General features: G+C 42.7%; 1 protein-coding gene across 3 annotated transcripts in view; it reads right to left on the reverse strand.

The window, feature by feature from the left end:
* Window positions 1-322: 322 nt before the first annotated feature.
* The window catches only part of LOC135259644 (transcription factor COE3-like), a 125,446-nt gene continuing 109,008 nt past the window's right edge, over window positions 323-16,760 (reverse strand). For 2 of the 3 annotated variants that reach the window (XM_064344235.1, XM_064344234.1), the window contains exons 13-17: window positions 12,091-12,156; window positions 10,499-10,673; window positions 7,622-7,807; window positions 5,370-5,459; window positions 323-3,346 (exon numbers count right to left, since the gene is read on the reverse strand). In XM_064344235.1, coding sequence (XP_064200305.1) covers window positions 3,315-3,346; window positions 5,370-5,459; window positions 7,622-7,807; window positions 10,499-10,673; window positions 12,091-12,156 — 549 coding nt within the window. In that variant the 3' untranslated portion in view covers window positions 323-3,314. The remainder of the gene's footprint in view (window positions 3,347-5,369; window positions 5,460-7,621; window positions 7,808-10,498; window positions 10,674-12,090; window positions 12,157-16,760) is intronic. The other variant, XM_064344236.1, reaches the window with a different exon arrangement.

Consider the following 16,760-nt stretch of genomic DNA (forward strand, 5'->3'; position numbering starts at 1 on the left):
CACTCTTAATATTCTGTTGTCATATTAAGTCAGCACTGCTTTCTGTTGCTCCACACCCCCAGTACATTTGTCATTAAAGAAATCTGCTTTAATAAGCATAAAGCTTACACACCACATCGTTTTCTCAGTCAGGCCTCCTCCAAAAATGTATATTTTCAGTACAAATCACCGGAATCATAATTAAAAATTATTAAATAAAAAAAAAAGTTTTACTTCCAGGCCATTGAAATTCAATGTCTTGGACTGTCTGATGTTTAGTTTTTTCTCTTATCTTTCTTATTTTTGAGAATGGCAAAATAAAAATTGGTGTGTGAACATGGTGTATTGTAAGGCATCCATTTATATATATTTTGTTCTTTTATTTAATTTTACAACTAGTCCACGGAAATAATGTGGAGTGACAGTTGCTTGCATTACAGTAATACAAATTGCATAAGTAAATGATACAGAATCGTGTGCAACGACAATAACAACATCCACAACAACGATAACATCAATGGAAAGTTACGCTTTGAAGGGACACTCAACTTTTGCCATCTTTTTCCCATGAGCCCCTCCAAGTTTGAGGCGGAGGCGTGCCTGGATTTGAAGTTGAACCAATCGTGTTGGAGCTATGTTCAAGACAAGCACGGTACTTATTTTCGCCAAAACACAGCATGTAGATTTGAGCACAGGTTACAGCAAAAAATGGCAAAAACAAGTTCACCGGTCAGCACTAAGCATCAGATTATGTGACGTGGTTGATATGAAAATAACCTCTGATGATGAAGCCCTACATGGAGAAATACAACATGACCATTTCAGAATTATAAAATCCCCATGATAAAAGCTGAGTCTCCCTTAAGATGAGCTAAAATAAAGGCAAAGCACCTTCAAAAGGGTAAAAAAACATATTGGTGCATATTTGTCCTACACATTTTAAATTTTTTTGTCTTTTTTGCTTGCTAAGATGCATTGCTCTCATAAGTGCTCCAACTAAAACAGTGCATTAAGAAATAACTATGATTATACACTCTTCACAATAATACACAGAAGACAAGAAGAGGAGCGAGGGGGGGAAAAAACACAACCGCTGTATACAAAAAAGTTAAATATAGTATCGGAAATCATTTTTATACAAAAGAGATGGAGCTTCCTGTTTTAAAAAACCAGGGGCGATCTGATCGTGTTCAGGACTTCTTTTCGTTCGTTTTTACAAAAGTTTATTTTATGTGTTTGTGTATTTTTGTCATTGTTTTGTATTTATTTATTTTTACAATATCTAAAAGGTATTAAGACATCAAATGTGTTTTACATATATTTGCTGCTATTATTCAGGCCTAAATCACCAAAGAAATCCCAAAACATACTTTATAAATACATACAAAAAAGCACAATAAGAAGTTGAACGATAAACCCGGCACCTAAACGTGATTCAAATCGCAGCAAGCGTTCTTGGATTTAATTCTACAGATGCACGAACCTGGAAACAAATCTATTTGGGCCGTGGTTTATTTTGAACACATTTCACCTCCCAAATCTATTGGTCCCAAATGCTTGGGGTTTTCCCTGCTATCAATCAGACGTGATCCATTTTTGAAGAGCAGGAACTAAAGCCAAAAGACAAACATTTATCAATAAAACCTTTTTTTTAATGGAACCCTCATCATACCCTTATGAAATAGTATCATATCTCAAAATATGCAATCCAAATTATGGAATATATTGTAATTCGATTCAATTCCATTATTGCCATATTTTAGCACAATAATACAGAATGTATTTTACAAGATATGCAAATGTATAGTATATTAAATAATAGTTGCATAAGTTTAAAAAGATGAAACTGGCAATAATTAACCTTTTCATATGTAGTCCATGTGTTTTAAAATATATTCCTAATATTGTGGATTTCATATTGTAACATACATTACATTCCAATAAGGGTAAGTATGGAGGGTCAACTACAGCATATACCAATCCCACTCTCAGCCCCCAAAAAGCACTACATTACCCTCTGAATATGATAAACACACATTTTTATTATAAAAAACATACTCAGAGGTGATCATGCGGTTGCTGGTATTAATCTGCAATGTATTTCAATCACGGAAATTGAATCAAAAACTCAGTAGCTACGATACGAAAAGAAAAAAATAAACAAACCAAAAGAAAACAACATCAGACCATCAGAGTACAGGGGGAAAAAGAGTCTATTCAATCAGTCTACCTTGCAGTTTGTCCTTAAAAAAAGCAAGCGTAGTTTTTTTATTTATAATTCACACATTGTTTGATGATCCCAGTGAGAGCTGAATCAGCAGCTCATATCAATATGTAATTAATGGGAAAAAGTAACCGGGCTAATTGTATATTAAATTTCTTAGTAATTTTATTTTAGTCCAATGTGCTGGACTAAATGAGTCCTATCAGTTGTGTGGGAATTGTCAAGGAAAGAGGAGGGAATGCTGCATTTCCAGGAACTGGTCCTTACCTCCGCGACCAGTGGCAAGCTTGTGAAGAAAACTCTTCCTTTGTTCACAGTGACCGAACGACTAAATACGCCATCGGCGGAAAGTGACGTATTCCAGCTACAGAATCACGACGGTGCGGACGGACCTCGTCGACCTACGCGAAAAGCGCGCGCGCCGACCTCCGAGAGAGCGCTCCTCGCACCGCAGCCGCGCTGCTACCGTTTAAAACATCTCTCCACAGTGTGCTTCGAGAGCTCTTAAGCTCCAGGGGCTGCCCTTCGCAAAAGTCTCGCACGTACGACCGATCCAAGGAACGGATTTGATTACATACGAAAATGAATTCTTGCACTTTTAAAAAAAAAATGTAATTTGCTTAAATTTAATTTAGATTTAGATAGCAGAGCTGCTACGTAATTTCATTTTCCTGCTCGTAATGCTGTAATAAATTTCTTTTTGACTTCACGAGGCTTTGGGTGAATTTCCCACAGTGCCCTGTGGAGATAACGTTTTGGACTCTCTCTGTTTCCTTTCTGTGGAGGTGCAGGGTGAAGACGTTCGAGGTTCCCCTGTACCGAAGCCCGACGGGAAGCGGGAGCCGCTTCAGACGGGAGGGTGTGAGCGTGACGGCGTCGCAGTTCCACAACCCGAGCCGGCTTCAGTCCTTTGGTCTTTCGGGCGATCCGGGACTCTGCGGGTCTGACGTTCCTCTGTGGGATGGGGGTGGTTGGTGGGGTTTTTTTTTGTTTGTTTGTTTTGTTTTGTTTTGTTTTTTTGGAAAGTGGCGGTCTGACAGAGATTTCGGGAGGCCAGTGATTCTGAAGTCCGTCCTCTAGGACGAAAAGCCCCGTGGGCCTCCGTCCGTCCTCACATGGGCGGGACTATGAGACCAGCCATGGCTGAAAGACAAAGACCAGACCCAATCATCAGCTTACAAAGCAAAGTGTTACATGAATGCGCTCAGGAGAGGGTAACGCTAACTCGCTCCTCATGCAAACTAGCAGTTGGGTATTATTTCTGCAATATTCTTCTCTGTTCATTTGTCTATCAACTCTGTTCTTTTGCAAACAAGAGTGTCGTGCGAACTAGGTCCCAAAGACCAGTTGTATCTTTTAGAAGGGGAATCTCGTAAGCATTGGAGGAGAAAAAAAAAACAGATAATTAACTCTAGAATGATCTTCCGAGTTATGCTTTCTTCAAAAGACAGTCGACTTCTGGATTAACACTAGATTAACACTGCATCCCAGTTCCACAGAATATTCTGACACTGTCAATATCACTGACTTCAATACTGTTTGTATATGAGCAAACTACAATTACACTATTATTGGATTATGAACAGTAAACTGTTAAGAACAGTAAATACGAGTAAAATAATTTTGACAAAAACTAGCTGAAATGTTATATTAATTATACACTTTCATAAATAATAATATTTGCTAAATAAGTATATGGGGAAAGCATTGAATGTGAGCAATATTGTAAACCACTACAATATCAATGGCATATACTGTAATTGCCATTTGCTTCTTAGAAATTCTGCATTACTTTAAAGAAAAAAAAACAGAAGAAAGTTATAAGGCCTAACTCCTAATTTGAAAATATTAGATAGCTATGACTTATTTCTGATCACTCTCCAAGCAGAGATCATTGATCTGTTCTGAAATATTGTGGAAAGGTCAAATTGAGAATGGCTGTCGTATAAACAATGACAGCTAATGCACTGTTAATGTATACTTTTCATGCTAAAATGACATGTGTGTACAGTACCAGTAGCTCAATCCTAGAAGGTGATTAACAGTCATGTATGAAAAAGGCGTGAGAGGGGTGGTCATTGGACAGGCATGGCTGTTGACAGTGTCCCAATAAATCCACATTACTAATGATGTGGAATATTCATGAGCTCTCTCTCTCATAGTGCAAATACATTGACTTGAGGAATAAGGAAACGGGTGCTACTTTTAATGGATTAAGCAATTTTTCTCTATCTGAATGGCACTGATACATTCATTTCAGGTTAAGTGGTAAAATGTAACAGGCGTATCATTTTTTATCTTGGGTGAAAATTTAACAACTGGTTTAAGCTTGGAGTGTTCTACTCCCAGATTTTTATTGCACCATTCTCACTGAGTAAATGTTGAGTATATAATGCATTTTGATTTACTTCCTAAAATAGAGCTTCCTAAAAAGGAGCAACTGAATATGATTAAAGCCATTTTATGGGATTTTATTTTTAAGAAATAAATAATTTATGCCATATAGTTTTTGGTGAATTGCACACATATGTGATCATTTTTAAAGCTTGTTTTATGAAAAGGGTTTGGTCCAGAAGAAATATGTGACCATTTAACCTACAGAAGCATCATTATGTCCAAGCAACCTAATAATTTTGCCAGTTTCCAAAATGAAGTACAAATCCTGTGCAACTTATGAAATGAAATGTAAGAAAAAAACAGGGAGAAAGAACACTGTAGTGACAGAGCCATAGACTAGTAAACACTCTCATTGTCTGCCTTCTCATGTAAAATTATTTTCACATTTACATTATAGCCATTAAACACAAGGCAGCTTTTCTTGGCGTCACAAACTATGCATTTGTTCCCGTGGGTACAACAGAAAACCATGACACTGGTGATGATCTGCTGAATTTGATGGAAGTTATGGATCAACTTTGACATGTGGGGCCGACCGAGTATCTGGGTGGCATTGCACGATGTTCGAAAGGGACCGCCCGCAAAGTTGCCTCATGTTTTGGGACGGGAATTGAGCAAGCGGGAACAGAGGAAGGGGTCTTTAAAACTCTTCAGACCCCAAGCCTGACCATTACTTTCATGACACACCCCTATCTGAATGACTGCCTTTATGGACCGGTTGCGATGGGCGGGGCCTGGGACGCTTCAGGCAAAGGGGCGGGGTGCTCACCCTGTAGGCTGCTCCCATTGGTGCTGGTGCAGGTGGGGGGCGGGGAAGTCTGTGGCCGCACGACAGGGGCGAAGGCGCTCTTCTGTTTGACTGCAGAGATCATATGTACAGAAGAAAATGAGAAAAGGCTAGCGGGCGTGACAGAGGAAGAGGAGGAGTTAGAAACTGAAGGTGATCCCAGCGGAGAGCTGGGTGAGACGACTGAAACAGAGAGACAGGCGACAGACAGACAGACAGACAGACAGACAGGCAGGCAGGCAGGCAGGCAAGCAGAGATGGTTTGTGGTACGGACGTGAGCAGGGAAGCCATGCACGGTGTATAGCACTTCAGATGGGCCGAATTGGTTGCGGTTGTGGTTTAGCTTGCGGTTGGATTGCGCTGACCGTGGGGGAAAATGTCTGCGCTATCATCACCACAAAGTTGATCCATAACTTTCCCGGTTCAATGCTTTCTTCATGTGAGTCTGTTTTTAAAGGCAGTCAACTCCCATCCTTTTTAAAACTGACTTTATAAAGACAACATTTACTCTATAGCTTTAAGTCAAGCTGACTGTGGAGTTTTAGCTTGGAGTAACAAATTCACCTTACATTTCTACATTTCTGAAACAACATTATGTGCTCGGTGGTGACCAGAAAGAATACATATATTTCTGTGAAATATGACCCTGTGACCTAATACCAGTTAAAATGAGTAGGCAAAAAAAGAACATTTTCAAAAGTATTTTGGTGTAAAATAAAAAGAGAAAATTCTGAGAACTCAGTGCAGAAAAAAGAATGGATTTTGTGTCAGCTGCTTCCACGTGACTGTGATTTCATGTGACTGAAGAGTTAAAAAGTGAACCTACAGGAACTGTCACAGGTTTCACATTCACTGCAGACATCCACAATAGCCACAGCTGTAACCTTACTGGAGATGTATTCAATAACCTCACACTTGCATAAACATCTGAAAGTGCTAATGTTGCTTATTCTCAATGCCAACTGTTAGCAGATTCGATTCTTGCTCGGCAGAAACGATGTCTGCTATTTCACTTATACATGGGAGGTGGAGAATTCTTTAACAGTGAATATATGAAGAAAGTAAATGCTTTTTAATTCATTTTTGTGGAACCATAGAGACAATAATAATAATTAAAAATAAATTTAATAATATTAGAAAAGTGCATGATGCATTACAAAATTAGTGTTACTGTGATCTGCATTATTATTATTATTATTATTATTATTATTATTATTATTATTATTCACAATCATATCATGTTCTTTAATATTGCTATTAGTATTATTATTACTATTATGGTGTCATGCTCCTGCATAATAATTATTGCACAGAAAGTTGCAGTGTTTGTACCTCATTAATCTGGGCACTAGCCTTGGCCCACAGTGTGAATTGCAATGAGGATGTTAATAAGATGTTAATTAGTGAGAGTGGAGAGAAAAGGGATGCGGAAAACAGTGACAGTCAGCAGCAAGCGCTGATGAGCAAATTCACAACGTATGGAAACAGACTCACTGAAACACACAGACAAACACAGCCCTTTCCAACAGCAACACTTGTACTTGTTCCAGTGCTTTATGTCATCTTAGCTTTATGTCCCTTCCATACCAGAGCAGTGACAGAGCAGTCATATACTGGCTTTCCGATGCAGTGCTGTCAATATTTGGAATATATGTGCATAAAAAAAACTCAGACCGACCCCTTTATTCCTCATTGAACAATTTCGTCTCCGAGCCAAAAGGCTGCTTTTGTATGTTTTATGTTTGGAGGATACTCAGACCTCCTTAATTCTGACAGTCACACTTCAATAGCTGTCAAGCTCATAATACTGTGTGAATAAATCGAACAGCAAGACATTTTATTTGTTAGTAAATTGTAAAAGGCTGGATGGATTAAAGTTCTTTGTTTGGGTTCAAATGACAAACTTACAGTCACAGCAACACGTCACCAATTCTGATCCAACTTATGTGCACGCACACACACACGCACGCACACACACACACACACATACCCTTACATATGTACAAGCCCAAAACACAAACTCACATGAAAAACCGAATATATCAACGGTGAAGTTAGCCGACTAAGTTAGCAGAGAAAAAGCCTCCATTTCCAAACAAATCTCCCTGACCATTATCGGGAAACACCTGAAGCAAGCCGATCACTTCTCATTACAACCGCTTCTCTTTCCCTCCGTATAAGAGCTAGCGAATAGCCCCGTCCCCCCCCGCACCACGCGTGGCCCAGTACTTACTTGCGTAGGGGGAGCTGGCGGACGAGCCGTTGAGGAAGCCGGGGGACCCGGGCACCCCCAGGTTGGTCATGCCGGCCGCGCCGTAGCCGTTCATGGTGGAAGTGATGGTGTTGTAGTTGGACTGCTGGGGCGTGGAGCTGGGCACGTACCCGCGGGGCGACACGCTGTTGGAGTTACGGGAGTAGCCTGGGGGCAGAGGAGACTGCTGGTGAGTGGCGGTGGGGTAGGGGGGGGCACGTGTAATTAAAAGCAGATCGCTGTTCCGGCGTGCGGCGATCCTGTCTGTGAGGCAGTTTTTTTAGAACCCGCGGCGGACATTTTCAGCTGCCGAGGATCTTTCCCCCCCAGTCTTTCCGGCATATGGTCGCAGGCATACCCATGCAAACGTCACCAATTTGTTGCTGATGTTTTTCGTGTTTCTTGATTTCTTTCTTGCCTTTTTTTTTTTTTTTTTTTTTACATTTTCACACGTTTAATGCAGGATCAAGATCTTATGATAAGATTATCTGGCAACACTTTATTTAAACTTTCATGACTGGTCTCACATTAACAGTCATAACACATGTAAAGCAGAACATAATGCATCATACCCATTGCCATAGGCATTCACATATATTACAATATGTATTACAATTAGTTTATAGAAAATGGTATTCATAGCAAGGGAGGTATGTTATGCCACTGGTGTCATCCTGTTTTTAATTGCATGGATCATAACCATAATGTTTACGTATGCTGTTTGGCTTAACAAGGTAGGGAGCCAATAAAGGTGTTACTGATTATTTATAACAAAAATAGTCCAGCTAAGATTATTTTTCAAGTGTGTCTCTTCTAATGAAAGAAAATCCACCTTCCATAGCTTATATTTTCCTCAACCCTGGCTTTAAACCAAGGAAAAATGTCAAAAAAAAATTTTTTTAAATAGATGAAAAGCAAAATAAAAGCATAATAAATACATTATGAATTAATCTCATGTTAAAGATTACTCTTGTTTGTTAAGAAGGCAAAAGGATGCACATCAAGTGAAATTGGGGTACATTGATAGCCTTTGTTTCATTAAACTGAGAATATGACATGCAATTGGAGGTCTGTGAACATGAATATAAGTTCCAGAATATCCTGTATCCCTTGAAAATTTACAGAGCTTCAGAATTAAAGTATATAAAAAATTCTACATGATGATTTATGAAAAGCTCATTGAAAAGATTTATTCAGTATGCGTAATTGCAAGGGACACAAATAATCATTTTTATTCATATAAAATAACACTGAGGGGAAAATCTTGACCTCGGTCTTGTGTTTCATGGCGTATAAATATGAAATGATGTGCTTTTATGGTTGCTGTAGCCTTTTTTCCCATGACCTCATGGATTCCAGAAGGTGTTCCTTTGCCTGCCAGTTAATGTGAAAAGCAGGCAAAGGTGAAGCAAAAACACTAAGGAGCAATGAGGTGTCAGAGGAGAGACCGGGGCCTTGCTCCCGAATCCAGCTCCAGCACCTGCACCTGGAGAGGACCAACAGCCTGCTTCTCCCCACGTCACACTGCTCTTTGGTGCCTCCTTAGCAGAGACAGCATGGCTGATCATGAACAGCATAGCTTCTGTACTATGAATGTGTACTAACCCCCGCTAACTACTGTACTACACAACTCTACTGTCATGGGCAATTCTATCCACTATGCAACTGTACTGCTCAGTTCAACCGTCTCTACTCGACTGCACAACACTACTGGACTGAGAACTGAGCAGTTCTGTCCACTGTAGTGTACAATTATACAACTACTCGACTGCATGGTGCTGCTGTACTACACAACTCTACTTGTACTGAACGCTTCTGTACACTGTACTGTACAATTCTCCCAAATCTACTGCACGACACTACTGGACAAAGCAATTCTGAACACTGTCCTGTGCAACTGTGCGACTAACTTTACAACTACTGTACTGTACAACTCTATCCTACTGGAAATTTCTATAAACTGTGTTGTGCAACTTGACTGCATCGTGCAACCCTTTATTCTCTACTGTACAACTCTACTGGACTGAGCAATTGTACACACTGTGTTGTGCAACTGTGTAACTACTCTACTGCACAACAGTAGTGTACTGTGCAGTTATCTCTATGGTCCACACCAATTCAGACCTGGATGGTGCTGTTAACGTTCACATCGGTAGCACTCATATGTATAGGATTATGCAGGAGATTCTGTGCTTTGAAGCCTTGAAGTAGACGACTTGTCAATAATGATATGGATTTACAGAAACACATCTCTTTTTGTACATGGTAATTTGTTTTTTTAAGGATTTTGTAAGGATCACAGGTTTAGTTTCAGCCACTAGGAAGAGGTTTTTTGAGTGTATGAGGTCTGAGCTGGCTAATCCTGGTGCCTGATTACTGTGGAGTTAAAGTAGTGTATGAGGACAGAGGTCACTAACCATGGTGCCTGGTTACTGTGGAGTTAAGGGAGTGTATGAGGTCTGAGCTGGCTAACGCTGGTACCTGGTTACTGTGGAGTTAAGAGATGTATGGGAGCTAAGCTGGCTAACCCTGGTGCCTGGTTACTGTGGAGTTAAGAGATGTATGGGATCTAAGCTGGCTAACCCTGGTGCCTGGTTACTGTGGAGTTAAGAGATGTATGGGAGCTAAGCTGGCTAACCCTGGTGCCTGGTTACTGGGGAGTTAAAGTAGTGTATGAGGTCAGAGGTACTAACCATGGTGCCTGGTTACTGTGGAGTTAAGGGAGTGTATGAGGTCTGAGCTGGCTAACCCTGGTACCTGGTTACTGTGGAGTTAAGAGATGTATGGGATCTAAGCTGGCTAACCCTGGTGCCGGTGCGGAGTAGCAGGCGCGTATGTGGGGAGAGTGAGCTCGCTCACCCTGATCGCCCTGCGAGGCCTCGGAGATGTTGACGGCCAGCTGGCTGCTGAAGGAGTTGACCCCCATCATGCCAGAGTGAGCGGCAGAGCCGGTCAGGGAGGGAAGCTGGTTGTGGCTACGAGGGACGCTGTAAAGGGCTTCAGTCAGGTCTGCTGCACGCTTCAGGATGATCTCCTTCATACACAGAGAGAGAGAGAGAGAGAGAGAGAGAGAGAGAGAGATATTTGAGATTGAAAGCTACCTTCACCGACACAATTCAGACCACTAATAGCATATCATACGCCCACAGATCAAAACATGACATACTGCATGTATGTAACCATCACTTTCCCAAACATCACTTTCCCATCATCTCCAACATGGAAAAGCGCTTCTCCTGCACTTCACATTTCCTTTAATGCTGCCAAGTTATACTAGTTGATAAAGACAGAGAGAGAGATAGAGAGAGAGGAGGGAGAGAGATGGGGGGGGGGGGGGTTGGCAACAGGGAGGGAGGGGGATAACTTTTTATTTTTTCTTTGAGGAATATCATTTACATGGTTTCTGAGCAATACATTCACACTTTTGACTTTTGTGTGTGGCATAACCCTTATCACTGTTACCATCTGCTGTTTGTTGTGGGTGGTTACTGTTGCTATAAAGCTACAAGGCCAATTATGTCAGAGAGAGAAAGAGCGGAAAGTCGGAGAAAGACGCACCCAGATTCTCCCAAATATATTTGTGCTAGCACCTTTAAACCACATCCCCCACAAGCCCCATTTGTTCAAATGTCCTTCAATCAGTCTTTTTGACCCCCACCTCCAACACATGTTTATCCCTGGGGGGTCTTTGATGTCACAATGACCTGCCTTCTCTCCCAAGGCTGACAGTATTAGAGCGTGGACCGTGCCTCTGAGCAATATCTAGTCTGCTTTATGCCAAGCCTGGGCCCTTACCATTAACGGGGGCCACAGCAATTCAAGAGTGCAATGTTAACGATCTTAACACCACCACTTAACGCCATCATGGCAGAGCTTAACACTGTGCCATCAACGCGGTTTTTTCGCTCGGCTTGACTGGTCCTGGAGAGGTGCAATCCAGCTCTCTTTAAACCACTAACATGCTCACAGCTGGTGAGGGGAAATAAATTGCCTCGATAAAGACAATGATTAGCTGGATTGTGTGCCTAAGTGCCTGTTTTAAACAACAGGCTATAGACACTGCAGCCCTCCATGACCGGGGTTGAGTAGCCCTCAGACGCTGTGGCTCTCCAAGATGAGAATGAGAAGAGCACTGCGCCCGCAATATCACAGCCAGATCAAGGTTTGGGCTGCAATTTCTGGTGAAAACAGATGTTTCCGATGAAAATGTTTGATAATAATGTTTTATGCTGATCCAAACATATACATGTACATTTATTTATTTAGCAGACGCTTTTATCCAAAGCGACGTACAAAAGTGCGTATCATGGTCATTGGGACGACTACAAAACACAGGTTTGATAAGGTACAAACGTACAAATATACACAAGCACACAAATGTGTTGGCCTTGTCAGCCCTTGCCTTGGTGAAGCAGATGACATTGTCCCACTGAGTTCTTACTCTCACGTACCTGGTTGTTGTGGGGCATTCCGTACAAGGCCTCCACCAAATCTGCCGCCCTCTTCAGAAGGACCTCCTGAAAAACAGCCACACCCCCCAAAACACACCGTTAATGACCTACTCCACCCATGTCGCAAATGTACATGGGTGCCACCAAAAATATGGGGGAGGGGGGGGAGCGTAAAAATAACTGGGAAAGAAAATCTTTTGAACTATATTTCATTTCATTCTGCATTTTCCAGTGTACAATAATGTCAACACCCTTGCACTCACGCCTTGTTAACGAAACATCTGTTTAACATTCCATATAGCTCTACGTAAAGCATTAACTCGTGTGACAGTTGCTTTTTTTTTTCCTCGACACGTTCGATGAGAAACAGCGTCACGCATGTAAGAGGAGAATGCGGTTAGGCTTTTATAGTATTATTTTGGCCGAAACGGTCGCAATCTGGTTTTCATATGCAGAGCGGGTGAAGGACAGATATTAAAACCATGCGCACACGCCGCAGGAAACAGCTGTCTGCCTTTCGTTTTACTTCGCCTCCTTCACCTCGCACCTGACAGTGCATTTTACTGTCAAAAATAAAATGAATTACGTTAATAAAGTCCAAAAATGTAGCGTCATTCTTTTGCCTGTCTTTCAAGGGCTACTCACGCTGATTTTTGGAAGCTACAGAAAAAAAAACGTTCAGTTTTCCGAAACTGAAAAGGTGTATTATAGTCACCCCTTTTATTTCTGTGGTTTTTCGAACGCTGATGAAAATTATTTGAAAATGATTCTCAGAAAATGGAAAGTTAGGGTGTGGCTAAAGCAGTGGGTCACAGGCTCCATCGCCTTCTAATGAAAGTAAACTAAGGTGTGTCGGGGCGGTTCATCTTGTTAAGATACTGTTCTAGAACATAGACGGTCCTCAGTATCTGGTCTTGAATCCAGACCACGCTGTTCCTGACTAACTGGCAGCCCTGTGGGGCTATGCACAATCGACTCAAGCATCACCAATGTATGGGAGTTTCTCATTTGGCTGGGAAGGGAGCATATCATTGGCAGTCTAATGACCTAGTCTCTGGCTGATTGGGCACACGGAAGCTTGTCTGAATTAACAACAGAGTTTGTGATGACTGTCAAAAGCTAAAATAAATAAAAAAAAATCAATTGTGGGTTCTTTATGCCATTGACACGTGGATCAGGTTGGCGCTGAGGTAGGCAGACGTCCAGAAACGTTGAACGTAGCCTTTCAGTCCTCGCTAAACTCTAGCTTGAAAGTGCACCCAGTGATGGACTGCTGTCGCTACTGCGAGGGTTCACGTGATTGGGTGGCCGTCCAAAGCGGCTGTGGCAGCGCTTGAAGGAGAACAGCTTGAAGACGCGGGGTCCTATTAGCGCTTTCCGAGCGCCTTGGGTGTTTCCGATTCAGGTCCTCAGCTGGCTGCTTATTATACACGCGGCGCGTGTGTTTATTGAGTTTCCCCCGCCGAAGCCATCGCCCCTTAGCTAAGCGCATTGTCGCCCCAGGCTGTTTTCTCACCGCGTAGCGGAGGAAGCGTCCAATCTGGCTCTCCGCAGCCCAGCGGGGGGCAAGGGGGGCTTCGAAGCGGGAGCACTAGCTCTGCTGCTTAATAGCCATAACAATCCTGATAAATAGATAAATAACCTTTCACCACTAAACTTCCTGTGATTGGTGGCCAGAACAATCGCAGAGGCGGGGGCGGGGGTGGGGGGGGTGGCGGTTGCAGGGAACAGACTGGAAAGGGGAAAAGTAAAGAGAGATGAGGGGAGGAAGGACAGAGGAGCGGTACAGGGAGATAGGTTGATTGAAAGGAAGGGGAGAGAAAAAGGAAGAGGGAGATAGACAAACAGAGAGGGATAAAGAGAGGGAGTGAAGTAGATGGAAAGAAGAAGAGCGGGAGGGAGAAGAGTGAGATTTGTAGCTCGGAGAATGGAAGTGCTCAGTTTCGGAGTGAAGACAAGCTGTTTAATAGAGTCTGAGTGTGTGAGAGCTTGGAGGGTACGAGCCTCTGCTGGAGGTCTCTGGGGTATTGCAACGTCACTAGGGCTCCAGCAGGGGGAGCAGAGAGCTGAGAGAGGGAGGGAGAGACCGGAGGGACTGCAAAGGTTGGAGAGGGAGAAGAAAGAGAGAAGGCAAGAGGGAGAGGGAGCAAACAAAATGGAGAGGAAGGAGGAGAAGAAAGAAAGTATGAAAGCAAGCCATGGAGAAAGGCAGAAAGAGAGGGGAAGAGAAAGTAAGAACAGTGACAGCAAGAAAGGAGGAGTGAAGGGGAGAGAGAGAAAGAGGGGAGGGGAGTTTGTTTCACAAGTACAAAGAACAGCTGGGGAGGCTGCTACCCTGTCATTATCGCATTGTAAAAATCACAGTCCTCCCACAAGGACCTACTCATTACCTCTCATTTTCACATTTGCCCAAATTGACCTAGACCCGGTGAATCACAGTGTCGTGTCTCACCACAGAGCTCCCATTCCCAGATCTCTGCCTTCCACACCCCCCCCCCCCACCCCCTCCCCCCCACCACCACCACCACCACCCCACTTCCCAGGCTGCACAGAGCACTCTCACAGCGATACACCCACCTCAACTGAAAACGATTCCTTCCCTTTTCCCCCCTACATCATCCCGGAGGCACTCTGCAGACAGGCGTGTCCAATCAGAAACCAAGCTATGCCGATTATCGACCGCTTACCGCGCCCCGCGCCACAACAAACCGCACCGTGCTACAGTATTCCGCAAGCCGTGCGATTCCGACTCACCGCATGGCATGGCGTGCCACCCAAAATCCTCACCCTGGCGTGACCCGTCTATTCAGATCAGGGTCTACTGTTTAGGCGTGCATTCCTGTGGAGCACAAAACCACGTGGTCTGGCTACGTGGGTGTCCGAGCGCAATTTTAAGAAACGAATAAACTCTTAACATCACGAACGTGCTTTGCCATGAGTAGGCTTTTCAATTAACTGCACGTTAATCGGATTTCACGTTCACATGTTAGCATTAGCAGCTGAAGGAGTCAACTGCGTTTGAAGTCAGTGCGTCTAGAGGGTAAGGGTGATAGATATCATAAAATATTTACTGCATGGCCAACAGCATGTGGACACGTGACATCCAACATCTCATCCAAAATTATGGGAATTGGTCCACCCTTTTTGTGCTATAAGAACCTCCACTCTTCTGGGAAGGCTTTATACTAGATGTTGGAGCATCTCTGCAGGGATTTGCTTCCGTTCAGCCAAAACAGCATTAGTGAGGTCGGGCACTGATTGGGCAATTAGGCCTGGCTCGCAGTTGGCTTTCCAATTGATCCCAAAGGTTTTGGATGGGGTTGAGATCAGGGCTCTGTGCAGGCCAGTCTAGTTCTTCCCCATCATCCTCGACAAAACCATTTCTATATGGACCTCGCTGTGAGCCTGGGGGCATTGTCATGTTGAAACAGGATAGGGCCTTCCCCAAATAATTAATTAATATATTATTTCAAGGAAACAAACGTGAAATATAAGTTAAAATACACTTTCAAATAAATACATTCAAATACACTTTCGTATATCTTTGTTTGAATGTTTAACAAAAGTTTGCGATGTGTATTTCACCATATACGATTGATTTTAAATATGTTTTATTATATTTTATATTGATAACACAGCTGAACTTAATTTGCTCCATTGTGGTACTACCAAATTAAATTATGAATTTGTCATCTCATTGTAAAATATTTACTTCCTACTGTCAAGTAAGTGTTCCATTTGTTATGATGATCTCATTCAATAATTAGGGTGAAGAATTCCAATGCAAAATGACTGATGAAAACTAGGGCTAGAGACCACGAAACACCATTAAAATAAAAAGGGATTGCAGACTTGTTGCCTTTTAGTATTGCACTAAAAATATTTTCCATGACAACAAATGTTTTGGTAGTTTTCCAGGACATTTTGGCAATTTTCTCATTTTCCGTGACTTTTCCAGGACTGGAAACTAGCACCAGAAATTCCAGATTCATCAAGTTTTCCAGGAGGAGTGAAAAACCTGTACTGGGAGCATTTCCAATACATCCATGAAATGAATTACTAAGTAATTGTACATACCTTGTTTCAAATGGATGCTATTTAATTGCTTTCAAATAAGTCAAACAAATGGATTTCTAAATACATCAAATAATCAAATACTTACAATTGTAAATATTTTGTTTTCCCAAATAATTCAAATAAAAAGTATTGAAAGGGCCATGAAATATCTACTTAACCCAGGTCTGACACGCACCCACACACACAAACACACAGCCATTCTCTTAAATGACTCATCCAAGTTCCTTTCAGTAACTGCCAGGGCCTTCTATTTACGTGGGGATGTTGGCTATCTCACATGAAAACCACACCAGTGTGTCTCGGGTTCGACATGCCATGCTGCCCTTTCACTTCTACCGACCCTAGACCTGCACCCAACCGCCCCCACTCCCAAAACCTGCCATTGGGCTCACCCCCCCCCCCCCCTCCCCACTCCAACCTATGGGGCTGGCATCACCCAGGTATGGGGGACATTTTCCAGAGCATGGCAACCTCATAACCCCCCCCGCCCCCTGCCCGCTCCGTTATTGAGTGCTCTGCCATACGCAGCGGGCAGGCAATCTGTCACAGCCTGGCACTGCCAACGCCCGCCCCCAGCACTGAGCGCGCTCGGC

The sequence above is a fragment of the Anguilla rostrata genome, chromosome 7, assembly GCF_018555375.3.
Source record: "Anguilla rostrata isolate EN2019 chromosome 7, ASM1855537v3, whole genome shotgun sequence".
NCBI lineage: Eukaryota > Metazoa > Chordata > Actinopteri > Anguilliformes > Anguillidae > Anguilla > Anguilla rostrata.